Source organism: Zymoseptoria tritici, chromosome 9 (assembly GCF_000219625.1).
Source record: "Zymoseptoria tritici IPO323 chromosome 9, whole genome shotgun sequence".
Taxonomy (NCBI): Eukaryota; Fungi; Ascomycota; class Dothideomycetes; order Mycosphaerellales; family Mycosphaerellaceae; genus Zymoseptoria; species Zymoseptoria tritici.
The window spans coordinates 1,457,960-1,483,935 of NC_018210.1; the positions used below are offsets into that span (position 1 = coordinate 1,457,960).

The following is a 25,976-nucleotide window of genomic DNA, read 5'->3' on the forward strand; positions in this document are numbered from 1 at the left end:
ACTCTGACTGCACCACCAGGCAGAAGTCATATTGCTCGGGCAATTGCAGGGCAAGGAACGTCCTCGGGAGTCAGATCATGTCGACGACTTTCTTCTCTGCTGCGACCAAGTTGAGGTCTGAGCAGAACTCAATTGCTACGGCAGATTGACCCATCGGAGTGCCGTCCGTCCGAATCTGGCCTAAGGTTGAAGGCCTGTCAAAGTGGAATGAGGTCCAATATTGCCCCTGCTTCGCGGAAGTGGACGGCACTCCATTTCGTTCCAGCGTGTTGTGCTCCTGCGACATGCTCTGAATCTTACGATCATGATGGCCTGAATTGACGGCGACCTTAATCTACAAGCATGGGGTATAAAGTCAGTCGTCGCCGTTGCCATGAACATGCTTCCCGCCTCCCTCGTCCTCCACTTGCACTTCTTGTTCTCGAGAACGAAATCCCGCCTTTGTCAACCCGCAAGATACGTTCATCGCCTCTACTTTCCTCTATCCCGCAAGATCACCTGCAGCTCTTCTTACTGCATTTGGAAAACGCCTTTCTTGTCCAACCCAGGAGTCGTACACGTCCACCAACGTCAAGATGGGCAACATTCTTCTCTACGCCGCTTTCGTAGCATCCGCTACCCTCTCCATGGCCCAAGGTACTGCTCGCTTGCAACAGCAGCCTGGTCGCCGATTCATCAAAAGCGGTCCAATTGAAACACTCAAAGCGTACGAGAAGTACGCCAACGGAAACATTCCACCGGAGATTGTTGCAGCCGCCGCAAATGCCCGCGCCCATCAGAAGGGCGGCCTGCAGGACGGCGCGACCGGCAGTATCCCGAATTGGCCCGCTGACGCCTACTCTACCGAGTACAGCATACCTGTACAGATTGGCAGTCAGAACTTCAATATGTTGTGGGACACTGGCAGTCCTACGGTGTGGGTGTACTCCGTTTTCGAGCCCGCAGGTGAAACCTTCTGGCAAAATCGATACAAACCCGGCCCATCCGCAGAGCTGCTATCCGGCGAGAAATTCGTCATCAAGTATGGAGACGGCAGTTACGGTGTCGAGGGTGACGTGTACACCGACGCAGTCAAGTTGGGCGGTCTGACCGTTCCAAAGCAGGCTCTTGGGGCCGTCACACATGCCTCGGATGATGTTACATCGGCGCCCTTCGAGGGCATCATCGGGGCGTCGTTTGGCGCATGCGACGACATCCGTCCGAATAAACAGAAAACCTGGGTTGACAACATCATACCTACTCTTTCTGAGCCGCTATTCACTGTCGACTTGAAGAGAGGCCAACAAGGATTTTTCGACCTGGGACATATCGACCCGACTAAGCACACCGGTTCTATCAATTACGTGCCTGTTCCCGACACCAGATGTCTCTGGACGCTCACCGTTGGTGGCTCTTCCGCCGGATCTGAGCCGGTCAGTGGTAGCATCGGCAAGGCTGTTGTCGATACTGGTACGAGCTTGAACTTCATCCCCGATGCCGCTCTCAAGTCCTACTACTCTCATATCCCCTCTGCGGTATACAGCGATGATTATGCCGGATGGGTCTTCGACTGTAGTGCTACTCTTCCGGACTGGAATGTGCAAATTGGCAGCGAGACCTACACGGTGCCAGGACGGTACATCAACTATGCGCCGATCGCCGACAAGGACGGCAACCTTGACGGGACGTGCTATGGGGGCCTCCAAACCGGCCCTTTCAATGACAGTGTCCTGGGAATCATTTTCCATAACGCCGTCTTTATTGTGCATGATTTCAACAACGGATCTCCGCGGCTCGGCTTCGCTCCAAAAGCACTGTACTCTTGAACGCTTTTCGCGAGAGTGTCCATGCGACGCGCATGGAGCCAGCTCGGAAGGAGCTGCAAGGCTTGCTATTGGATTGGCGAAGTGCTCTCGCACGGAGGGATGGAACGGAGCGCCGGGTTTGCTTTCTCTGTCGTTCGTAGGCGTTTGAAAGCGAACTTCTTCCTACCGTGACACTGCGTGCCAACATCTTGTCCCGTCCTGCGTTCCGCGGCTGTCGAAGCGCCACGCTGTTTGAAACCTGTCCGTTGTAGCCTTACTTCATTGAATGTATTGTTGCCAGAATGGACGAGCCAGCACCTGAATGATTGTCAACCGGCTCCAGGATCAAGATTTATCATCCCACCCCAGAGAGCATCTCGACCGCTTCGTCGCCCAGCTCCTGGGCCCAAGCTCCCATCCTAAGAAAGAGTCGGATGCGGAGGCATCAGCATTCCAGTCAGTCCTGCCCAGCCATCTCAACCTCATCGAGATGCCATCACACACTAACCTCACACCTCCATCTCACACGGTTGCAGTTCAGGAATCCGCGTCCATTGCGGCCTACCATTCACGCCGTAGTATCCCGAGTGCAAGCACTACAGATAACCATACGTTCCCCACGGTCGTAGGCCACCGGAGCTTGACGGCATACTGATGGAGGCTGACCTTTCTCCTCTGCTCAAGATCACTGCGGCACCTTTACATACTGATCGAGAATGACCTTCCTCCTCTGCCAAAGACCACTGTGGCACCTTTCTTAGTGCTACCCCATGTTGTGATGAGTCGAAGTGTATCACAAGTGATAGGTTTAGCCTTCGAGGGACATGAACATCGCCTAATCCGGCATGAGGGTGGTGGAGGCGAGGATGAGGGCCAGGATCATCGATCAGAAGGGTGAAGGTGAAGATGACCAAACACGTTCTCCTCTCGAAACGTGACAGCTGCATTATGATGCTCAGCTTGGGAATGATTGCGATATGTAAGCACTGCATGCGAGGGGGTATCTAAATATCATCGTCCGAACAAACAACTCCAGCAAATCGCACATATCATGTTCATAATCATGTTCGCATTTACATCGTCCTTCCGACTTCTCCTTACAGAACCCCTGCTCAACGCTGTCGAGCAGGCGCAGGAGGTCTCACGATCTTTAGCAGCGGCTGCACACGCTGCATCCTGTTCAAGCCGACGCGATGGATGACCTTTGAAGTCGGCTTGATCGGGGAGTGAGAGTTGGGATTCGGCTTTGGAAGAGGTTTGTCCGCGGTCGTGGAAGTCGAGGACTTTGCCGGTATCGCTTCCTTCGTGGCATCCACCGACTTCGGGTTGGTCTTCTCGCTCCCGGGCTGATTCTCCTTGTTGCTCGAGATGTCAGCTTTCGGCTTCTCAGGAGCACTCGACTTGGCTGGGCGGCCACGAGCCTTCTTTCTCGGTGGTTCATCGTCCTGTTCTTCCTCATCATCCACTTCAGCTTCGGAGTCGTCAAGCACTTTCTCTGCTGACTTTGGTGCAACTTTCGATTGAGTCTTGGTCGCGACGATGGTCTTCTTTGGTGGCACAACAATGTCGTCCTCTTCGGGCTCCGCCTCCGAATCCTCAAGCACTTTCTCGGCCGACTTTGCCTTGCTCTGGTCCTTGGCCTTGGTAGCAGGTCGGCCTCGCTTCTTGGGCTGCACTATGTCCTCCTCATTCTCGTCAGACTCCGACTCGTCGAGCACCTTCTCCGCAGACTTTGCCTTGCTCTGATCAGTACCCTTGGCAGGTCGACCTCGTCTCTTTGGTGGCACGATATCCTCGTCGTTGCTATCGACCTCGGACTCGTCGACAATCTTCTCAGTCGATTTCGCCTTGCCATCGTCTTTCGATTTGGCCGGTCGGCCTCGCTTCTGCGGCTGCACAATATCATCGTCGTCGCTATCGACTTCGGACTCATCCAGCACCTTTTCCGCAGACTTTGATACTTTCTCAGGCTTGCTCTTCCCCGGTCGACCAGGCTTCTTCGTTGCCGCAGGCTCTTTGGAGATGGGATCCCTTGATAATTCGTCTTCATCGTCATCCTCATCGTGCACGACAGTCTGTTGCTTCTTGCGAGTAGACTGCGACGCTACACGGCTCACCGGCTCCAAGGTCGCCTGCCTCTTCGCTTGCTGTTGACTCAAGCTTGGTGACTTTTGCACTCTGCTCAGGTCAACGTGGTCCTCGAAGATCGTGGTATGACTTCTTCGAGACTTCCTGGAAGCTTGTGAGGAAGGAGGTGGCATAGCGAAAGCAGCAGCATCAGCGGCTCTTTTGGCAGATGCTGGCGTGGCAGCTTTGGTAGCTGGTGGCTTGACGGGTGTGGATTCTGAGTCGGTGGATCGCAGCATGAAGCCCAGGTCTTTCAAAGTCTCCCTCGCCTGTCCGCGGTCGATCTGCTTCGCTGCCGGAGCAGGTTGCTGCTTTTCGATCGATGGTATGACTTCGAGCTTGTCTTTCGGAGCGGCAACCTTAGTCTGGGTCGTCTTTGATGTCTCAGGTTGAGGCTCAGTCCTTGACTGTACAGAAGCGGTATCTTGAGCCAGATGAGAAGCATTCTGTGGAGGTTCAGTCTGAGTTGTAGTAGCGTTGGCGTTTGTCGTCTTCCTTCGCTTCTTTGCTGCTTTCTCAGGAACCACCGAATAGTCGACTGGCCTTTCGACCACCGCCGTAGACCTCCTGCGACTTGGTCTTGGCTGGTAACGCTCCTTTGGCAGACCAATGGCAAGGTCTTCTGAATTCAATGGCTCTGAGCTCTCTGCTTGGGCCTTTCGCTTCTTGTCTATGGCGCTTTTCTGTGTGCCGGCTTCGTCCGCAGGGACAGACTTCTTTCGCACACGCGGGACCGAGACAATGGGACTTGATGATGCTGGCTGACGCTCTTTCTCAGCAGCACTGTCGGGGACGGCCTTCGAAGCCACTTCACCGGATCCTTCGACTGTGGCCGCCTGAAGACTCTCGTCCGCGTTCTCGGGCACCTCACGAAGTGAAGTTTGCTGCGAGACAGCAGGAAGCTCGGCACCTTCGCCATGCTTCAGCTTTTCATTTCCGTTCAGTTCCTGCTGCTGGCTTCCGTCACCGCCACGCTTTGGGGTCTGTGATTCTGCTGCATTGGACCAAGGAAAAGGCGAGCTGTCCGGCTTGTCCAGATCCGGCAGTCTTATCTCGGTGATTGGCGGCGGCACATTCTCCTGATTAAGTGCTTGCTCGACCAGTCTCTGCTGTGAAGATTCATTGTAAGCCACTGTGCTCCCACTGTCCCTGAACATGACTGTCGGTTCGTGCTCTGCAAAGTGTTGGAACATAGTCCCAGTCGGTAGTGCGCTGGAACGATGAGCACCAGCGGAGTGCTCCGCGAACATTGGGAGTTGTGAGTGATCCGGCAGAAAGTCGTCTCGAAAAGCGGCCAATTGATCTTGTGACCGAGCTTGCTGCTGGCTTCTCGATGCGTATGAATCCAAGGTGGACTTTGCTCGCTTTGCAGAGCTCCGAGGACCAGGCACAGGCTCCACAGCGGGCACAGTCGTATACCGGCGATCTGCCTTCTTCGCGGCGGGAGTTGTGGATGACTTCATGTTGTGGTGAGTCGCGGAGAGGTGATCTGAGGCCGAGTCGAAGAGTCCGCGGCCTGCATCAGCGATCTGTCTGTTCAAGCTGCCTGCGAGACGTCAGATGATGTTCATGAGGAATTGGAGCTGATGAAGTCGCACCTGTTGACAGACTGCTCTTCTCTTGCCGTGCATTGGTCTCATCGGGCTGGTCGTTTTCGGCTCCTAATGTGAAGTCTTCGTTGTCGCCTTCATCCTCGGAGTCCTGGATGATCGGAGACATTGTGATGGATAAATGGCTTCGGGCATGTTCTGAAGTGAAATTCGTCGAGTTGCTTGCCTGGAAGACGCGTGACGCGATCACCCCGATGAAGTTGGGGAAAGAGCGTCGAGATGGAAAGCGCTTCACCGTGTGTCAAGCACTTTCCAATGGTGTCTATAGTACTGGCACCGACTACGACGTCGTTCTGCTTCCGTGTTCACAATCAAACATCTTCAAGAAATGGCCATGGCCCCGACATCGACAATGCCCGCATCACGTGACTTCGCGTCAGTTCCCCGCCACCTCCAAATTCGCCTACACGTCCGCCAGCTGGCTGGCCCGTTTGTCTTTCGAACATCGACTCGACACCATTTCCGAATATCTCAGATATTCATCGACTCCGACCGAGTCCTCCGATCATCCACTACTGGACCTCGATTCGACTCCGACGCCTCGAAACCGCTACTCAACCTCGCCGATCTGGTCCCCTTGGCCGCGTTCCTCCCTCGAGCATCTGTGATCTCTCAACAACACATACCACCAAGCACATACCCTCCCCACAGTCCTTCAGACGTCCATCGTTCAGTGTCGCTCGCGGCGCTGGCAACGGTTCACTCCGCGCTTCTTCCTCTGGCCAAGTCGGATGACAATCCTCGAACCTCACAGCATGGTCTCACTTTTTTGTCCCCGGCGAAGCTACTGTCGAAGTGGATGCGATGTTCTGAAGAGCTTAACCCTAAGCGATTTTCTCGGTTTCCACAAGTCTCGCGATGTCCTCTACTCCTCATGTAGAGACAAGCAGCTGGCTTCTTCAACTAGTCTACGCGGACTCTGATCTTGCACGTCAGCGTAGTTGATCTTGCATCGGCGAAAGTGGCGGAATGGTGAAAGAGGATGCTGGACGAAAGAGTTGCTGGTCATGTCCGGTTCTTCCTTAACTCAGCGGCATCATGCGTCGGTTTGATAAGACTTCCGAGGAGGCGCGCGTCGATGCTGCTGGCTGGACTCTTGCTCTGATCACGAATGCACAGTTCTGATGGACTTCACTGGAATGGAATGGGAAAGAGTCGGATGGAAAGTGTCGGGCAGTGCCATCATCGGCGCTGTCTTTAGGATCTGCATTGGCTGGAGGTTTCGGGGTGAGGTCGAGGGTATGTTCGTGGGTGTCTGCAATACCAGGTGCCGGTCGTTGGGTTTCAAGACTGCTCGAGTCTGCATCACTAGCACCTTTACTGGTGTCTCCCGTTGGTTTGATGGCTTCTGCAACAACTTGACTTGAGAGGAACACGGGAAGAGCATAGCAGTGTCCCTTTGAGGACTTCAGCCAACACACAGACGGCGCGATCTTGGATGTTTCATCAATCTGGCACCATCTCACACTCGTCTGAATCGTGCTCGCAATATCTGCAGTACGTAGCGAGGTGAGTGGGCTCACACACAGAGACATCCAGATCTGCGCTGTCGACTCGCACGAGTCCGGCATGCTATAAGCTCCTGCACTCCTTGAAGACTCGACTGGTCTCGTTGCGTGCATTGGTCCATCCTCCATGACAGGTCGTTCAGCTCTTGCAATCTCTTGTCTCTCTACACCTCGATCGGACTTGCAACGCATCAAAGACCTCACGCCATTTCTCGGTCAACACCACCACGCTCACCCCTCGGCCGCGATGCCTGCACACTTCTCCCACCCGCTACACTGCCTTCGCAGAAAGCCAACCACTCTTCACCCCAGCCCATCCCCAGCCCAAGCCATCAAAACCCACACCCCAGCACCTCGCTACCGGCGTGGTTCTCTTCTGAGATTGTCCGATCAGTCGCGTCAATCATCTCCCTCCACGGTCCCCTCGTGGCGGTCGATCGATGAACGCCGAACCCCCCACCCCCTTGCCCTGCCTCTGCTTCTCCGCGGACGAGCAGTGCGTCCCTCGCTCCACTTGCGAGATGGCGAGCGGTTTTTGTAGATGTACTTTGTCCGCTTGCGCCCGTTGGGGTATACTGCCTCTCGAAACCTGGCTGCGAAGCTTTTTTTATGCTTTAACGTCGGGCGGAGAGATGGAATTCAAAGACTTGTCTCTGAGTGGGAGTGCTTATTCACATACGGAGAGATCACGATGCCTGAGGATTTGGAATGTGTGCTAAGAACGACTGGTGAAACGAGCTGGTGTGTTTCGGAGAGCTGAAGATGAGGGTTTGAGAACGAAAGTTGGTGGGTGAGAAGGCGGATGGAAGGAAGGAGTGAGATGGTGCGGGTGTTTCACGGCGATTGCTTTGAAGCTGGACGTTGTTGCATTGCTGACGAACGATGGGATCGGGCTTTGGGACTTCTGACCGCGAAGGCTTTCTGTCATCTGATCGGGCGAACTCTAGCTTTTTGCGACTACTGCGATCGACACTCAGGTCACCGTGCGGGAAACTACGAATTGGCTGTACTCGCCAGCAAACCGGATCACAGGCGTGGAGAAGCGGGACCTCTCTCGAGTGAGGATCAAAGCTTTGGCTTGTCTGTCTTCAATTGCCTGCCGGTCTGCTCGGCAGTATGGCTATTCTTGTGCTCTTGCACGCGTGGTGCTTGTGGAGAGAGACGCTGGCGTGGAAGGCGATGACGAGATAGCTGCGAAAGGTGAAGGGAGCTGGAGTTGAAGGCACTAAGGTCTGTGAACGGGAGTTGGAAGTCGATGCGACAGCATCCGGTGAGCGGGCGGTCTGCATACAAAGCGCAGCGATGCGCTGAGCCGTCTCTCGATCCTGTGAAGGGGAGAGGACGGCCTTTTTCACTTTTTTATAAGTCTCTTCAGAATTTCGTATGTCTGCGCTGATGGAGCTGACTATTTTGACAGGTTTGAGTGTCCTCCGCGGAGATTATGGCCTTCTCTTTTTTTGTGGTCCTAAGCGGCTGGGTTTCCCAACACGCGAGCCGAGCGGATCAGAACCGCAAACGCAATTCCCGTGCAGAAGAAGTAAAGAATACTCCTCAATCGCCTACACACACACCAAACGTCAGCACATCATCACCCACACCCACAAGGTTCAACACCGCTCAAAAACTCACGCCCAAGCCCTCGTCTCCGTCTTGATATACGCGACGGTATACAACACCCGACTAACCATCCACCCGACCACAAACCGATTCAGTCCAACCTGATCCTCACCCAACCTCGCATTGGCGAACAATCCCGCAAACACGGCCGCGACGAACAACGGCATATTTTCCATGTGATTTTTGTGGCAGGCTTTGGCGCGCTCGAAAGCCGCGAGTTCGCGGGGGGGGAGCTTCTTTTTGAGGTACTCGGCGTAGGCGGCGCCTTGGGGGTTTTCGTTGTGGTGCGTGTTGATGTTGCCGGCGTTGGCGCGGGAGATGGCGATGCCGTGGGGGATGAGGGCGAGGATGTAGTAGAGGGGGATGGAGATTAGGGCTGTGGTGGGAGGAAGGGAGGGTTAGCTAGGTTCTGGGAGGAGAGGTGGATTGGGTTGAGCGTCGTGAAGAGGGTGTGGGTAGGACTTACGGATGTTGTAGGACGACATTTTGGCTGTTTCTTGCGGGAAGGTCAAGTTCTGAGTGATGTTGAAGGAAGGAGAAGATGTCTGTGAGGAGGAGAGTGAGATGGAGCGTTGGGCACAAGTGGCCTACCTTAGTTAATATTTTGGACGATGACGGAGTGGCCTGACGTTTTGGAGAGCGTTCCTCGGTGCGAGCTCCAGTCCAATGGCCCGACAACAAGGAACGAGCTCTCGGATCGGCGTTGGTGGGGAGGGCAACGTTCAAGCCACACGACAACCTGGTTGCAGTCAGATCAACTCATCAACTCTCACCAAGCACCAGTCTGGGGATATCGACTTCATTCTGGTCCTTTCTACCGTAGACGAGCAAATGCCTTGGACTGTTCAGCACACAGATGCGCGATCGTGGTGCACTGAACCCTGACCATGTTCATCCCGGTGATGGCATGGAAGACATGCATGCAAGAGCTCAAAGCCGGACCCCACTTGAGGAAGATGTCACCAAGGCTCAGCACTTCGAACGACTGCGAACATCCTTCAAACATTCTCTTGCACAGAAATCGCTGCAGCTTCTGTACGAAGAATCATCTCTCTCCAGCCACTTCGGCAGAGGAGCTCTTCCCGAAAGCCAACATGCAACCCCGCACTCCTCCATGCACTTCCAAGGTAGCACACCATCCCGCCCAAGTCATGCACATTGGTCGACTCACGATACTTTTCGTCTTGCGCCGAGCATTGGCAGGGCTGCTTTCTCTCGACCAGTGTTGCATTGATTGAACACCTTTCCTACTCTCACACAACAGTGTCGAAGCAGTCATCTCGTGAGAGAGCACTTCTGAAAACATGCTGTCCTTCCTCACCATCATCGCCGGGCTCGCCGCATTCGCCCCGCTTGCCCACGCACAAGATGATCCCGAATACACCGTCTGGTCGTCCGTCGTCCTCACCCGCACAGGAGAACGTACACCCGATATGATCACCGACTCGCCGACCGTCTTGACTTCAATCGGAGCAAATCAAGCATATGCTGCCGGCGAATTCTTCCGCAATCGTTATATCGATTCAAATTCCACCGACAATAGCACGAATGGGGTTGGCACTGCTCGAGCGCCGATACGAGGACTGAATGCCGATACATACGATTCTCTACAGACTTGGGTCTTGACAAGAGATCAACAATACTTGAGTGCGACTGCTCAGGCCTTCCTTCAAGGTTTATATCCTCCACGGTCTCCAAGTGCAGATCCCAACGACATCACAGCGGACGACACATATGTGAGTACTCGAACCCATCAAACAGCACGTCTTCATCTAACCGATTCCCCAAGATCACCGGCCCTCTCAACGGCTACCAATACCCCTTCATCCAAGCCGCGAGCGACCTCGACCCAAACTACATCTACCTCGACGCAACCCACCAATGCCCCTCCTTCACCCGCTCCGTCCGCCAACTCCGCTCGAACACCCAATTCAGCACGACCCAAACCTCCTCCTCATCCCTCTACACCACCCTCGGCAACGCCTTCTCCTCCGTCCTCGACCTCCAATACTGGAACTACCGCAACGCCTACGCCCTCTACGATTACCTCCGCCACCAAAACGCCCACAACAGCACCGCCCGCACCATCCTCTCCAACCTCCTCACCAACAACTCATCCACCACCGACCCGCTCTCCACCCTCCGCTCCCTCGCCGACGCCCAACAATCCGCTCAACTCGCCAATCTCACAGCTTACAACCCCGCGACCTCCATCACCGGCTACCGCGCCCATTCGGGAAGCATCTCAACCATAGCGGGCAACTTCCTCGCCTCCTCCATCCTCACTTCCCTTTCCACCGCCCTCCGCACCTCCACAACCTCGAATAAACTCACCCTGCTCTTCACCGACTACACACCCTTCACCTCCTTTTTCGCCCTCGCCTCTCTCCCGTCCCAATCCTCCAATTTCACCGGCCTGCCCAGTTTCGCCGCAAGCATGGTCTTCGAAGTCTTCTCATACCTCAACGCGTCCAACAGCACCATTCCCCCCATCGAAGATCTCCGCGTCCGCTTCCTCTTCCGCAACGGAACGGACGACGGGGAGAGATTCCTTAGTTACCCACTTTTCGGCCGACCGAAGGCGCAAGCGGATATGTCCTGGCCGGACTTCGCCTCTGCGATGCGCGACATCGCGATCGACGACGTGAGTAGCTGGTGCGACATCTGCGGTGCTACTCGATACGATGCGTGGATTTGTGCGGCGAATGACTTTGGCGACGGGGGGGATGGGTATACTGAGGGGATGGAGAGACGCGAGCGGGAGGGTCTCAGTCCCGTGGTATCGGGCATCATCGGCGCGATCGTAGCACTCGCTGTTGCGGGACTAATTTTCGGGGCTGTAATGCTCCTCGCCGGGCTACGACTTCATAGGAGAGACGCCTCCTCCTCCAGCAGCGGCGGTGGACGGAAGAGTTCGCTGGGAGGATTCAAAGGCGGGCGGAAGATGGCTAGTGATCAGGACTTGACGATTCCGAAGGGTGGGGGAGCGGGGGCGACGGTCGTGGTAGGGGTGGGACATGAACGGGTGGGGAGTTGGGAGTTGGGAAAGGCGGATGTGGGGAGGGAGGTTGGGAGTGCGAGGCCGAGTTTGCAGAGTGGGAGGCCGAGTATGGAGGAGAGAGGGAGGGATGCGTTTGTGGATGATTTGAAGCCTGTGGTGCCGCATGAGAGGGTGTAGAGGAGGGGAGGGGTGGGGAGATGTGAGGTATGACTTGAATGTGATAAATGATATACCTCTCAGACTCGGTCAATTGTGACCGGAACTCGTTCAACGTAGGTCTTATCTCGACATCACAGTCAGATCTTGCTGCGCTCAGGCATGTGTAGCGCATTTCACGGAGCGAGCTGTCTGGCACAAGGCTTCCGCTTTTAGCTCTCGATATCAAAGCATAGCATTTTGTCAAGTTGGTTGCTACTGACCTATTCACAAGTCCATATGCCCTTCTGTCCACAATTTGGCTTCAATGCAAGTTGGAACGCCGTGAACGCCGATGCTCTTTCGCCTGATGCACCAGTTCGTGAACTCGAGCGGTATGGAGAGTCGCTGTTTCGCGCGATGCGCTTTCATCGTTTTGCGCAGGCATCCTCCATCAACCGCCGTCCGCATCGTCGTCTCCACCGACCTTCACTCGCTTCTTCTTGTTCTTCTTCTCTGTCCTGCGCCTTCGTAGCGCGTAGTCGTCTTCAATGCTCTTGGTCGTGTCTCCAGCCGCAGTCCGTTCTAGCCATCCATAGCCGTATCTCCATTCGTTCCCTTGGGGTTATACGCCGAAATCCACAACACGTTGTTGCACCTGCACATCCTCGTCAGCAAAGAATTCTCCGTGTTCCGCCCTCATGCCCTCCTCCCTCCCTCATCCTCCCCCCTCCCCTCCCCTTGCACCCCCATCCTCCTCTCCCTCCTCCCCTCCCCATCCCCCCTCCCCCCAAAAAAGCTTAAAACCCTCAAAGAAAAACATACCTTATCAAAACCTGCCCCAAATCCCCCTGTTCGTCGCCATCCTTCCACTCCTTCGCATTCCCCAACTGCACATTCATATAGCTGTCCACAGAAACCAGTCTTCCCGTGTATTCCTGTCCCCACTTGATGCGGATGAGGACGTCTTGGTTGACCAGGGCTTGCAGCATGGGGCGGGGGTTGAGGGGGATGAACTGTTGAGGACTTCGGGTTAGTGACTGAGAGAGGATGGGGGAGGAGGGGGGGAAGGGGGGCATGGGGGCATGGGGGCATGAGGGGAGGGGAGGACGGACGCTCATTTTTGCGGTTGTGTTGATTGTGGTGTGGGTTGTTTCGTGGTGGTGTGGACAGAGGTGGTGGGCGTTGGTAAGTTTTGAGATGCGCGCCGGTGAGATGGATTTTTGGCGCAAGACGAGATTCGAGCTGGGCACGTGACCGAGAATTTATAGGCGACAGGAAGATGCTCACTTTTGACGAGCTTCACGCCGGGCATTATTCCCGATGGACTACTACACTGTGTTGATTCACGTTGGACGGCCGGCATCTTCGGTCTCAAAAATGACAATCGGTCAGCAACAGCAGGATATTCGCCAACATATAATCTATCGGATTCCTGCGCCATCTTTCCCAAAAAATGCCCATGCGCAATGCATAAGCACGAATGCACGCGCATCGCAAATACGAACTTCATAGCAGTGGTACTCCTCCCCATTTCATTCGCCGTGTCACAACTCATACACAGCCCTCCTCTCCTCAACCTCTCTCTCTCTCCATCTAAGCCTCGAACTCCTTCACACTGTCATTCATCTTACCCGGCACGAGCGCCAAAGGCACGATCCCGGAGACGTGCATCTCCGGACCGAACACGTGCATGTTGAGATCCAACTCTTTGCCCACGGCCTTGATGTTCTTGAGACCTTCCTGGTAATTGGGACCGGCGCGACGGACCCAGATTTGGACCTTGTGCTCGTTGAGGAGGGGTGCGACTTCGCGGATGGCGCGGATGACGCCCTTGAATGTGCTGGCGACCTGGGATTGATTTGTTAGTTGAGTCTTGAGGAACTGTGGCCACAGGAGTTTTACTCACATTGGTGAAGTTGGCGATACCACCACCGATGAAGAGAATCTTGCCCTCGGGGTGTTGCGGTGCGCGGAGCATGAGGTCGAAGACGGTGCGTGCGTAGTGGAAAGTCTGAGTCTCGGTGGGAGCACCAGAGTACTCGCCGTAGTTGGCGAGCTCGGAAGCGAAACCAGCGGATGCAATGGCATCAGCATACACAACGGAAGCACCACCTCCAGCGACCAATGTCCACACGCGACCTTGCGAGTTCAAGATGGTGAGCTTGAGTGAAGCACCAGTCTTTGCGTCCATCTCAGCAATGTAGGCCTCCTCCTTGCTCATCTCACGTCCGAATGGAGCTGGGAATTCGAGTGGTGGACCAGCGTCGATCTGAACTTTGGAGTCTTTTGATGCGATGACTGGGATTCCGAGAGCAGCTGGTGAACGAGCAATGGCCCACTTCACACCACATTCGAACTCTGCGGTTTGATCGATCTTCGCGGCCAAGTCGAGGAAGTGCACCTCCGCGGAGGTCTTGTCTGCGTTGGGAATGGCGACCAATGGGTTGATCTCGAGGTATGTGAACTGGCAGTCGACGTAGACGGCGTAGAGGCGGGAGATGAAGTCGATCAGAACGGGGTGGACACCCTTGGGCACCTTGGAGAGGAGACCCTCTGCGATCTTCTCGTTGCTGGGGAATTCGGACAGATCGACCGGGATGAGGAGCTTCTCGGCCTTTTCGTCGACATCACCAACGTCCACACCACCCTCGTGGTAGAACAGAATCCAGTCTCCCTGCGTTATCTTGTCAGCTGAGGGTCTCTACCACGGAATCTCAGAAAATCTCACCTCGCGAACAGAGTTGATGTTGATGTAGTACTCCGTCTCTTGCGGGTGAGGCACAAATGGCTCCACGAGGAAGTTCCTCAACGCACCCTCAACATGCTCCACCTGTTGAATCTTGTTCGCGCGTTCCGCAATCCACTCTTTAGCCTCCGCCCATGTTGCGTTCAGCTTCAGCAGTCCCGACTTGCCTCGTCGCTTGATGAGCATGTCTGGCTTCGCAACGAATTTGGCACCGGATTGGAGGAGGAATGGGTATTTGGCCTCGGCCGCGTCGAGCACTCCTCGAACATCGTCGCCGTCTGCGAATGTGATGGTTGCGAGTTTGGCGGGTGGGTTGTGGGTGGTGGACGGAGGGAGAGGAGTCGGCTTGATGACAGGTGCGCGCGTGAGGTGGTAGTTGAGGATGGCCTTGCCGTCGGCCTCGAGGATGGATTTGGCGGACATGGTGGGAGAGGTCGAGGAGGTGGTTTATGAGCTGCTGAAGCGGATTTCTCGTCAGTGATTGGACTCGTAGCTGCTGTCACTTGGTTGAGCAAAGGAATGCTGTAGCGAGGAAATCTTTGCAGGGGAACAGCTCGAGCGGAGAATGCAGCTGGGTGAGAGAGCTTCGGGACGTTTCAGCAGCAAAGACGATACCAGGTAAGGATTCGGGCGGTGGAATCTTGCGGTTTCTGCGGTGAATCCGTCGGAGGTCCGAAGCTGAAATCTTTGGTGCTGCTCGTGCTGGTGATCCTGCTGCTTACTTCGGAATTGATCTTGCTGCTGCTGGTTGTCTCGTGGTGGTGTGAATGTCGTCGTCGGAGTGTGATGGCATTGGAGGAATTCCGGACTAAAAACAGAGGGCAAGGTGGGCTGTTTGGGACTTACGCTGAGCTTGGATATCCGACTCGTGAGGCTGTCTCGGTTTCACGGGGTGTATGAAAGGTGTCGTGTGTATGAAGGTGATGTGGTATGAACAGAGGGTAGTCAAGAAGGCACGATAGAGGAAGTTGAAAGAACAATCGTGTCACAATGGATTCCACCCGACCTGCAGCTCTCTCGTCCTTCCCTTCTCTCAGCAACAATTCTTTCTCCCCACAAGCTCCGGAAGCTTTGGTTGAAGGCTGGCCCTGCCCTGCCCTGGATTTGGGGCGCGCGCTAAAATACCGTCCGTGCATATTGACGACTCCCGCGCCTCGGGGAATCCATCGGCCGTTGAATATCCTTGACCACAGAATCAAATGCGCCGACTCATATCGTCTCTGTCAACATTGCAATTCTTCGATCAAGACGACCTGGCACTTCGTCCTCAAGGGAAGATCAAGCATTGTCCTCGACCGAACAGCGGCATTGGAACAGTTCATGTTGAGAACTTGAGAGCTGCATCCAATCGGCATTCAAAGGTCCATATTCAAGGTACCCGGTACATACAAAAGTATATTGTACCAGCAGACCTGCGTCATCCAACTCGACAATTCATGCAATTGAACAGATTTCTCGCCGGTTGAACAGAGGAAGTACCACACTGGAGACGTCCCTCCCATCACACCGGGTTCCCCGGCAATCTCATGGGGTTGGCGGCAACATCGCCAATCTGTTCCAACTCAACAACCCGAATGCAGGTACAAACTATGGGGTGGTGATGGGCTGAAAGCGATAACGAGCAATAGGATCAACCACCAACCGTACTACGCCAACTTGGTAGAATGCTCGCGTGCTTGTCCGTAAGATTGGGCCGCAACTCTCCGTAGCAAATCGTACGTTTTCCGATGGTCATCTTGGACCATTCCTTCGGTGTTCACAGCTTGTTTCAATGATCAGAGTGAGGGAGTTGCAGTTCGGGCTTGACAGCGATATGCCCTGCAGGAGGACCTGCGGAGTCTCGTCAGACAGCTCTCAACCACGAGGAACAGATTCCTTCAGAGTCAACACGTATACAGAGTACAGCTGTTCTCTTCCTTCTGCAAGATTGTCTATAGGATGCCCATCGTTATCGCATATCAAAAAATAGCCAGGGGAGAAAACGCCGTGAAACCTTTCCTTCAGCCCACTTCCGGGCCGAAACGGCTCCCCTCGTGGTGGGCAGCTCCCGTCGGACGTTGGTGAGAAAGCCAAAGCTCCGTCTAGCGTCGGCAGGGATCTGCTCTGGAAAAAGAGGGTGAGGTCAACAGCGTTGCGGAGGGCTGCTTTGAATTGTCCGGCACGAGTCTCTCAATCTGCTTTCCATTGTTGTCCGACTTCCTTTACCACGGCCACCTCACTCCTCAATTCCGTCCTCTCTCTCTCTGTGACCGCGAATTGAAATAACACCCGTGAGTTGTTCCTCCCTCAAGCTGAGACGCACCTTGAAACGCGGTGCTCTCCTCGAAAAGTTGCCCAAGCCAAGAATCCGGAGCTCCAACCACGAACTTCTCATCTGCTTCTACACCTCAGCACTTGACACAACATCAGCGAGAGGATCATCAGAAGACAAACCGCTGACATTGATCTTCCCTCAGCTCACTCTCCCTCCAAATCCATACACCCTCATAGAGAGCTCATCATGGCTCCCGCAACCGCCAATGGCACCAATGGTGTCAATGGACACGACACCAACCTTTCCGCGAACGACAACATCCAGCGCTTTGCTGCTCCCAGCCGACCACTAAGCCCACAAGCCAACCACACTCTCTTCCACCCAAAGACGAGATGTTTCGTCTAGTGAGTTTGAGCTTCGAGGATTGCAAAATGGCAGCAGCAGCAGGACTAACACTCATGACAGCGGCATGCAGACGAAGGCTGTCCAGGGCATGCTCGATTTCGACTTCATCTGCAAGCGCAAGACGCCTTCAGTGGCTGGAATCATCTACACATTCGGCGGCCAGTTCGTCAGCAAGATGTGAGCATCCAGTGATTCGCACCACCTCCACCACCTCAATCTGACTCTCCTCCAGGTACTGGGGAACATCCGAGACCCTCCTCCCCGTCTACCAAACCGTCGAGCAGGCCATGTCCAAGCACAGCGATGTCGACTGCGTGGTCAACTTTGCCTCCTCCCGATCCGTCTACACCTCCACCATGGAGCTTCTCGAATTCCCACAAATCAAGTCGATCGCCATCATCGCCGAGGGTGTGCCAGAGCGTCGTGCTCGTGAGATTCTGCACGTGGCCAAGAAGAAGGGTGTCACAATCATTGGACCGGCCACAGTCGGTGGTATCAAGCCTGGTGCGTTCAAGATTGGAAACACGGGTGGAATGATGGACAACATTGTGGCCTCCAAGCTCTACCGCAAGGGTTCCGTCGGATACGTCTCCAAGTCCGGAGGTATGTCCAACGAGCTGAACAACCTTGTCGCCAACTACACCGACGGTGTGTACGAGGGTGTTGCCATTGGTGGTGACAGGTATCCGGGAACCACATTCATCGACCACATGCTCCGATACGAGGCCGACCCGAACTGCAAGATTCTCTTGCTGCTCGGTGAAGTCGGTGGTGTTGAGGAGTACCGCGTGATTGAGGCTGTCAAGGCTGGTGTCATCAAGAAGCCAATCGTCGCGTGGGCTATTGGTACCGTTGCCAGTATGCTCAAGACTGAGGTTCAATTCGGTCACGCTGGATCTCTCGCCAACTCTCTCCTCGAGACTGCCGCGACCAAGAACTCCAGCATGCGTGAGGCAGGTTTCTACGTCCCCAACACCTTTGAGGAGCTCCCAGAGATGCTCTCCACCGTCTACCAAAAGCTCGTCAAGGCCGGCACCATCGTTCCCGCACCAGAGCCAGGCGTTCCAAAAATCCCAATCGACTACTCCTGGGCACAGGAACTCGGTCTCATCCGCAAACCTGCCGCTTTCATCTCCACCATCTCCGACGACCGTGGTCAAGAACTTCTCTACGCTGGTCTGCCCATCTCAGACGTCTTCCGGGACAACATCGGTATCGGTGGTGTCATGTCTCTCCTGTGGTTCCGTCGCCGTCTGCCCGACTACGCCAGCAAGTTCTTGGAAATGGTTCTCATGTTGACTGCCGACCACGGTCCCGCCGTGTCTGGTGCCATGAACACCATCATCACCACTCGTGCCGGCAAGGATCTGATTTCCGCTCTGGTTGCTGGTCTCCTCACTATTGGTTCTCGTTTCGGTGGTGCCCTTGACGGTGCCGCTGAGGAGTTCACCCGCGCTTTCGACAAGGGTCTCAGCCCGCGTGATTTCGTGGACACTATGCGCAAGGAGAACAAGCTCAGTAAGAAGAAAACCGTCCAGCTCGTTTGACTACTTACTAACATTCTCGCAGTCCCTGGTATTGGCCACCGCGTCAAGTCCCGCAACAACCCCGACCTTCGCGTCTCCCTCGTCAAAGAATACTGCCAAGCCAACTTCCCCAACACGAAGCTCCTCGACTACGCGCTCGCCGTCGAGAGCGTCACCACCTCGAAGAAGGACAACCTCATCCTCAACGTCGACGGCTGCGTGGCCGTCTGCTTCGTCGATCTCCTCCGCAACTCCGGCGCCTTCAGCAATGAAGAGGCTGAGGACTACCTCAAGATGGGTGTGCTCAACGGTCTGTTCGTGCTCGGCCGCTCGATCGGTCTGATTGCCCATTTCCTCGACCAGAAGAGATTGCGTACGGGTCTGTACAGACATCCTTGGGATGATATCACGTACCTCCTTCCGGAGCTCGGAAAGGGTGCTCCGGGTAATGAGGGTCGTGTTGAGGTTGACATGGCTTGAGTGGGTTGACTCAGGTCATGGAGTGTAAGAGGGTGGAGTTGATAATCTCGAGCTTATGGCAAGAGCGGCGTCTGGCTTTGCGATAGACATATCGGCGAAAGTTTTGTTATTGGGTGGACAGCTCCTCACACGGCGAATAGCCCCTCGAGGATCTGCTGCGCCTCTTTTTTGCTACAACTATACAGCATGTACGAATTGACATGATATGATTGAAAGCATCGACCACATAACAAAATCTCAAAGTCTTGCCTCATAGCTCGTTGTGAGTCGGCATAGACCTCACGCTGATCATACGTACAACAAGTTGCCGGCGATTTGCATGTGACACCGCCAAAAAGTGGTCAGCTGTGCAGTGTGTCGTCATTAGCGTTTACCTCTTTTGACAACACTTTCTTCACACAACTCGATTCCAAACAATTTTCTCCGACGGTCGAGTGGACAGAATCCTGACCACTTCTGACATGGATCATCCTCCGACCTCACAGCTTTGCGTGAGCTGTGCTTGTCCTCGACCTGCGGCGCGGTAGTCGACGAGAGTTTCCGTGGTTCCCTGCAAACGGAGAGGAGAGGAGAGCAGGCATCCATTTGGTACACTTTCAGACGTACAGCATAACAGGACAGACACGATAGACACGCTCCGACTCGACCGCGATCACCCCACAAGACGACCACCTCCTCCTAAGACCAACAGTACCAGCACCTGCGCTCCCGCCCACCATGTCACCCCCCACCACCACGGCAGCAAACCAATACATCCGCCAAATCCTCCACCACACCGACCCACCCCCTCCCATCGCCGCCCGCTTCTTCTACACCTCTCCCATCCCCATCGACGACCCCCTCTCTCCTCTTCCACCTCCCACCACCGCCGCGACGGTGAATCTCAAGCAAGAACCGAAAGCTTTCTCGGAATATGATAATACGGCGCTGGATCGAGCGTGGAATGAGTTGAGGAGGAAGATTTTGAGATTTCATGAAGAGAGGGGGGAGAAAGGGGAGGGGGAGAGGGGGAGTTCGGCCGTTGGGAGGAGAGAGGGGGAGAGGGAGGGTGGGGTGAGGGGGAAGGGGAAGGGGGTTGGGTCGGGGTTGGGGAAAGATGATGGGTTGCCACAGAGGGAGGAGGAGGAAGCGGAGGGGTCGGACCATGCTGGTGTTGGTGTTAGTGCGGCGGAGTTGTCGTCTAGTCCTGCTACGACTGGGACGCCTTTTTTGCGAGCTCCGTCGCGGAGGAAAGTGGAGTCTTCTTCCGTGGTGCCGGGTGTTGAAGAGAGGCCTGCGAGACCGAAGGTGCGGCAGCTGGATACCTATGACTGGGAAGATGCTTCGCATTTGGTGGATCATAGTCCTGCTCCTCGGAAAGTGTCGAAGGCGAAGAAGGAGGAGGCTACACCGACTATGAAAGTCGCAGTGGGCGTCTCTCGACTGCATCAAGTGGAAATGCCAGATCTTCAAATGACGCCGATATACTGGACACCGGTGAACGACGTCGCGCAAGTGGTGCGTGGAACATGGTTCTACCAAGATACGATGTTACCCGTGGAAACTCCCGTCGCGAACATGTTGGAAGCGGGATACATCGATCTGCAATGCTGGACGGAGACGTGGAAGGACGAACTGGATAGTGCGGTGGAAGTGGGTGCCGCGGGGGAGATGAAGATTGTGCATATGCTGTGGCCGGATAAGCCTCCTGTGAAGGTACCGGAGAGTCGACCGTCGAGTCGGCTTGGGCAGGAGGAGGGTGGGGAGGAAAGTCTCGTTCGGACGGCCGCCGCGGCGTTGTTTGAGGGAGCGCCGGAGACGGTGGAGCAGAGGCATGAGAGGGCTGTGGAGGCGGCGGCGGATATTATTGATATTTCAACGGGGCCGGGAGGGTCGGACAATAAGGCTTCGGGGGTGACGACGTGGGGGAGAGCGGGTGCTGTGAGGGTTTATGCGAGTTGTGGTGTTATCTACTCGAACGAGAGGGAGGCGACGATTCTCAAGCCGACTTTGCTTCCGTCGGCGTACTATGGCAGACGGCCGCTGGCGAACTACATTCGCAAAGGGAGGCAGATTGGGATTCCCGTTGTGCGAGGATTTGATCAGGCGGTCTGGGATAAGCTGCATCCACCGAAGACGAGCGCGAAGAAGACTCAAGCTGAACGTGGGACTGCGACTTCAGGAGCGAATGCGGCGCGACGATCTGTTGAGGATCCTGCGCTGGCGAAGAGTGATCGACCGCAAGTCTCGGACCTGGTACTGGTCATTCACGGTATCGGACAGAAATTGAGCCAACGCATGGAAAGCTTCAACTTCACCCACGCCATCAACGACTTCCGACGAGAGATCCAAGTCGAATGTGGTAAAGAAGACGTCAAGACCCATTTCCGCCCCGACATGGGCGGCATGATGGTCCTACCCGTCAACTGGCGCCATCAACTCTCCTTCGAAGAAGGCGGCTACCGCAACGACGACGGCTCCAAAGACCAGTCCTCTGACGACTTCACCCTCAACGACATCACCCCCGACTCCCTCCCCTCCGTCCGCGGCATCGTCTCCGACGTCATGCTCGACATCCCCTACTACATGTCCCAACACCAACCCCAAATGATCGCCGCCGTCATTGCGGAAGCCAACCGCGTCTACCAACTCTGGTGCCAAAACAACCCCGGATTCGCTCAACATGGCAGAGTGCACATCATCGCACACTCTCTCGGCAGCGTCATGGCGATCGACATCCTCTCCAACCAACCCACCATCCTTCCCCCCTCACTCGCCGACCCGACATCCATTGACCTCAAAACCACGACGCTCGACCACCTCCTCTTCCAAACCCACTCCCTCTTCCTCGCCGGCTCACCAGCCGGTTTCTTCCTCCTCCTCCGCCGCGCCCGTCTCCGTCCTCGAATCGACTTCCCTTCCACCTCCGCCCTCGCCGATCCCACATCCAACACCCCTGATATATGCGGTCCCCGCGGTCAATACGGCTGTATAGCAGTGCACAACATCTACAACATAATGAACGGCTACGACCCCGTCGCCTACCAAATGAACGCCACCGTCGACCGTTCCCTCGCCTCTTCCCTACGCAAAGCCATCATCCCCTCCAACACTCCCGGCTACTGGTTCGCCGCCGGAACCTCCTCCACCACACGGTGGTTTTCCGGTCGTCCTCCCACCTCTTCCACTTCTTCTCATCCAGTGCTACCGCGCCTCCCCTCGCAGGTCGAGATGGAAGTCCATGACTTCTCAAAAGAGGAAGTCGCGGAGAAGAGAATGGTGTTGTTGAATGATAACGGACAGATTGATTTCTATCTGAGATATGGAGGGGGATGGTTGGAGATTCAGTATTTGACCATGTTGGGGGCGCATAGCAGTTATTGGGGACTGAGAGATTTTATCCGGTTGGTGGTTGTGGAGGTGGGGAGGAGAGGGGGCAGGGAGGGGACGTTGGCGGGGTTGAGGGGGGTTAAGAAGAAGGGGGGTGGTGGGGGGAGGTGAGGATGTTGTATCGGGTGGTGGATAGATTTGGAGTTTTGTGTTGGACCTATGATACCCAAGCGAGTACATTCCTATGAAATCGCATGTATAGAATTTCTTGAAGAGCGTCATTTTATTCTGGACTTTCCTGATCTTCGCATTCTCTCTGTGTAAGGTACCTATCACTCAAAGCTATTCTGCTGCAACCCCACCAACACTCATCACCCCCCGTCCAAACCACTCCCCCACAACCCCAAACCGATCCCTCTCCACCCCCCTCAAACTCTCCATAAAAACCTCATGCCGCCCCGCACTCTCCTCCTGCGCCCTTCTCGTCTGCCGTACAATGCGATTCCCCGCCTCACAAATCGGACACTCAATCTCAACCCGATCCTGCACCCCCTCATGATCCGGCACATTCAAACACCTCTGATGAAAACTATGTTTACACAAAAAATGCACCGTGGGAAGGTCCAGCGTGGTTCCACATTTCGAACATCGCGTGGCGCTGAAAGAGGCGGGTTTGGTGGCCAGGTCGTCGATTTCGATGAGTTTGGTCGCCGTGTCGGAGCGGTAGGTGGATATGAGGCGGCGGTTGGCTGCGATTTCGGCGCGTTCTCGCGAGACGGTGGTGGTGAGGTAGGATTTTATTAGGCCCATGGTGGCGACGGCGTTGGTGGAGAGGGTTTGGATGACTTGCAGGGGAGCCATGAGCCCGTCGTCGTCGATTTTCTTCAGCACGGCGGCGACTTCGGTGGGGCCGGCTTCGGCGAGGATTTGGGGGGAAGAGGTGAAGTAGGCCAGGGCGGCGGGGTAGAGTTGAGGTTCTTCTGGACCGTATTTGTGCAGGGCTTTGATGGCGCCGGCGGTGTCGTGGGCAGAGGTGTAGGAGCGGAAGACGTCGAAGCGGAGGCCCTGTTTTTCCGAGACGAGGATTGTGCCGTCGCGGAATTTTTCGAGGTCCGAGAGGAGGAGGATGGTGGAGGGGTCGATTGGGGCGGCGTTTTCTTCTTGGTCTTCGATGAGGGTTTTGGCTTTTTTTTCCCATGTGGATTTTTCGGAGGAGGAGGTGGTGGTGGCTTTGTGGAGGTACATTTCGAAGAGGGTTGTGTGGAGGTCGGCGCGGTTGGAGGGGTTCACGTTGGGGTTGGAGATGCAGGCTTCGAGGAAGATGATGAAGGCGTCTGGGTGGTCGATGAAGGCGGAGAAGGCGACGCGAGGTTTTGGGACATCGTACTCGATGAAGTCGCCTTCTGTGACGCTTTCGACTACTTGGGCCTGGCTCACTGTGTCTTGTGTTTCGTCCTTTGAAGGCGATCTTTGAAATGCGCTCGTGCTCATGTATGGTAGTGGAATGAGTGCTGCCAGGTTTTGAGCGGCTGATGTTGCCATTGTACCGAAGCCACCTTGTTGCTGTGCGACGGATACCTCTTGTATGACCACAGCGTCTTTCTTCGGCTTGAAGGTGCCGGTGAAGTAGTCGATGAAGAGCTGTGTGGCTTCAGTCGGGCAGTGTTCCAGCAAGACTGTGCCGTATTTCATGAAATTGGGAGAGGCCTCCTTCGGTTCGAGGCGGACGATATATGCCAGTGCCTCGGCATACTTTTTCAAGTCTTCGATGAGAATGTCCACAACAAGGCTGTGTTCGTCGTGCCTGCGAGCGAGGAACGCCGCTTGATCGTAGTATCCTCCCTGTCTGCACATCAAGATTGCTGTATCCAGATCGAACTTAAGCTCTCCAGGTTGCTTGATGAACTCCTCAAGCTTGTCGACATCTTTCAACTTTGCGTAGCAATTCAGCAGCAGAGTGGTATGATCTGAAGTCGCCTTGTGATGCTCATGTAGCTCTTCGAGGTATTCAATCAAATTTCGTATCCGTTGGTTGTCCAAGAATTTGCGGATGATCTGAGACGGTTCTGTATTGTCGATTGCTCGCAAGTATTGCTGCATCGCCGTGTCGTAGTCGCCCTTCTGGTATAGCCAGTCTCCGTACCTGCGGAAAATGACATTTTGCTGTACAGGATCGACCTTGTACTTTTGCGACAGGTTGATGGCCAGCACATAGTAGTTGTATTGGTAGAGGATCTCGAGCTTCTGTTGGAACGTCTTTTCGTGATAGCGCCAGAGCTTGCCGTCGATCGTGAGTAGAAAGATATCACCCCAGACGTTGAAGATGTGATTGATCTGGCTGGATACTGACTCTGACTGGGCGATGAATTTCAGATCGGTGTTGAGGATGGAAAAGGTACTCGTGTTGAAGATTTCATCCGCCCTGCTGCCCGCGAAGGCTTTCAGACCAGTAGCTCGGCCGAGGTTGTTGGATGGTGGTGCCACGATCAGAACGTAGTCTTTGCAGACGTCAACGAGCTTCTTGGAGCCTTCGTATGCGTATGATGTAGCCTTGCCTCGTGGACCGTAGGTGTAAATGGCATCATCGCGTGCCACCACAATCTCGTTCGATTGAGGATCCAGTGTCATGCAGCCCACAGCGCAGCCGTTTTCATCCAGCGTTCGTGCTGGTGTGCCTTGAGATTTGCCTGAGATCGCGAGAGCTAGTATACGATTCGTCGTCGAGATGTAGAGCGCAGTGGTGTTGGCTTCTCGAAACTCAAGTCCAGTGATAGGCTCCTCTGATTCGAAAACAGTCCGTTGCTTCGTTCCTCGATCATGAATCATATCACCGCGAACAACAGTGACACTTCCGTTCCCGAATCCAACAGCCAGCTGCGCAAGATCGCTCGTCACTGCAAAGGCAGTCACGGGGAAGCTTCTCCGTCCATTCTGAATGGTGAGTGTACAGAGACATTTCGGGATCCCGGTCTTCTTCTCACTTTGGTCGAGGTTCCAGACTTTCAATTCGGGCTCAGTTGACAGTGTCTCGGCCAGAGTGAGTAGGTAAGGTGTTTCCGGAATCTGGACAGCACGCGTGAGGCTGCCGGCATCGTGAGCCTTCCATGAACGAGCTGGCTTGAATGTTTGATCGAGGAGGTGAATGTAGCTATCAGGAGTGCCGACGAAGATGTGATTTGTCCCAGCTCCTATCGAGGAGATATTCGCTTGCTGCTTGAATTAGTATTCAAGATCTCGATGAGCTGAATGTTGTACTCACATCGAGCGATATAGCACCTTCTCCATCTGCTATTCGGACTTGCGAGACATCGAAGAATCGGAAAGCTTTCCACTGCAATCTGTTAGTTGGGGTCTTGTATTATTTGAATGCCCATGACACACCGATGTCAGCGCCATAGTTATCGAGCCATATCACAATGTATCGCAGTCGAAGGAGGAGGAGTGAAGTGGCTGGCAACCTCAAATGCGCCA

The 25,976-nt window shown here is 54.9% G+C and overlaps 9 protein-coding genes across 9 annotated transcripts; 4 read left to right on the top strand and 5 right to left on the bottom strand.

Annotated features, from left to right (window-relative positions):
- Positions 1–626: 626 nt before the first annotated feature.
- On the top strand, positions 627–1,805 carry MYCGRDRAFT_47386 (uncharacterized protein; the record flags this gene model as incomplete). Its single annotated transcript, XM_003849413.1, has 1 exon — positions 627–1,805. The coding sequence occupies one exon, from the start codon at positions 627–629 to the stop codon at positions 1,803–1,805; it is 1,179 nt and encodes a 392-aa protein (XP_003849461.1).
- Positions 1,806–2,896: 1,091 nt separating this feature from the next.
- On the bottom strand, positions 2,897–5,630 carry MYCGRDRAFT_95836 (uncharacterized protein; the record flags this gene model as incomplete). Its single annotated transcript, XM_003849603.1, has 2 exons — positions 2,897–5,457; positions 5,510–5,630. 2 exons carry the CDS (start codon positions 5,628–5,630, stop codon positions 2,897–2,899), a joined length of 2,682 nt encoding a protein of 893 aa, XP_003849651.1.
- A 2,699-nt stretch (positions 5,631–8,329) lies between these two features.
- Positions 8,330–9,158, bottom strand: MYCGRDRAFT_105757 (uncharacterized protein; the record flags this gene model as incomplete). Its single annotated transcript, XM_003849602.1, has 3 exons — positions 8,330–8,588; positions 8,659–9,022; positions 9,113–9,158. The coding sequence occupies 3 exons, from the start codon at positions 9,129–9,131 to the stop codon at positions 8,495–8,497; spliced, it is 477 nt and encodes a 158-aa protein (XP_003849650.1).
- A 792-nt stretch (positions 9,159–9,950) lies between these two features.
- Positions 9,951–11,824, top strand: MYCGRDRAFT_110820 (uncharacterized protein; the record flags this gene model as incomplete). The annotated part of the gene is made up of 2 exons (XM_003849414.1): positions 9,951–10,382; positions 10,436–11,824. 2 exons carry the CDS (start codon positions 9,951–9,953, stop codon positions 11,822–11,824), a joined length of 1,821 nt encoding a protein of 606 aa, XP_003849462.1.
- Positions 11,825–12,076: 252 nt separating this feature from the next.
- On the bottom strand, positions 12,077–12,945 carry MYCGRDRAFT_75738 (uncharacterized protein; the record flags this gene model as incomplete). The annotated part of the gene is made up of 3 exons (XM_003849601.1): positions 12,077–12,440; positions 12,608–12,798; positions 12,898–12,945. The coding sequence occupies 3 exons, from the start codon at positions 12,901–12,903 to the stop codon at positions 12,368–12,370; spliced, it is 270 nt and encodes an 89-aa protein (XP_003849649.1).
- Positions 12,946–13,243: 298 nt separating this feature from the next.
- On the bottom strand, positions 13,244–15,489 carry MYCGRDRAFT_105760 (uncharacterized protein; the record flags this gene model as incomplete). The annotated part of the gene is made up of 4 exons (XM_003849600.1): positions 13,244–13,633; positions 13,692–14,459; positions 14,514–14,988; positions 15,378–15,489. 3 exons carry the CDS (start codon positions 14,952–14,954, stop codon positions 13,379–13,381), a joined length of 1,464 nt encoding a protein of 487 aa, XP_003849648.1.
- Positions 15,490–16,719: 1,230 nt separating this feature from the next.
- Positions 16,720–19,190, top strand: MYCGRDRAFT_62567 (uncharacterized protein; the record flags this gene model as incomplete). Its single annotated transcript, XM_003849415.1, has 5 exons — positions 16,720–16,801; positions 16,988–17,189; positions 17,251–17,367; positions 17,423–18,708; positions 18,760–19,190. Coding segments are annotated over 4 exons (1,992 nt in total), but the record flags the coding sequence as incomplete, so codon positions are not given.
- A 723-nt stretch (positions 19,191–19,913) lies between these two features.
- Positions 19,914–22,676, top strand: MYCGRDRAFT_101270 (DDHD domain-containing protein; the record flags this gene model as incomplete). Its single annotated transcript, XM_003849416.1, has 2 exons — positions 19,914–20,891; positions 20,982–22,676. The coding sequence occupies 2 exons, from the start codon at positions 19,914–19,916 to the stop codon at positions 22,674–22,676; spliced, it is 2,673 nt and encodes an 890-aa protein (XP_003849464.1).
- A 171-nt stretch (positions 22,677–22,847) lies between these two features.
- MYCGRDRAFT_101271 (uncharacterized protein) lies at positions 22,848–25,901 on the bottom strand (the record flags this gene model as incomplete). Its single annotated transcript, XM_003849599.1, has 3 exons — positions 22,848–25,715; positions 25,765–25,836; positions 25,887–25,901. The coding sequence occupies 3 exons, from the start codon at positions 25,899–25,901 to the stop codon at positions 22,848–22,850; spliced, it is 2,955 nt and encodes a 984-aa protein (XP_003849647.1).
- Between the last annotated feature and the right edge of the window lie 75 nt (positions 25,902–25,976).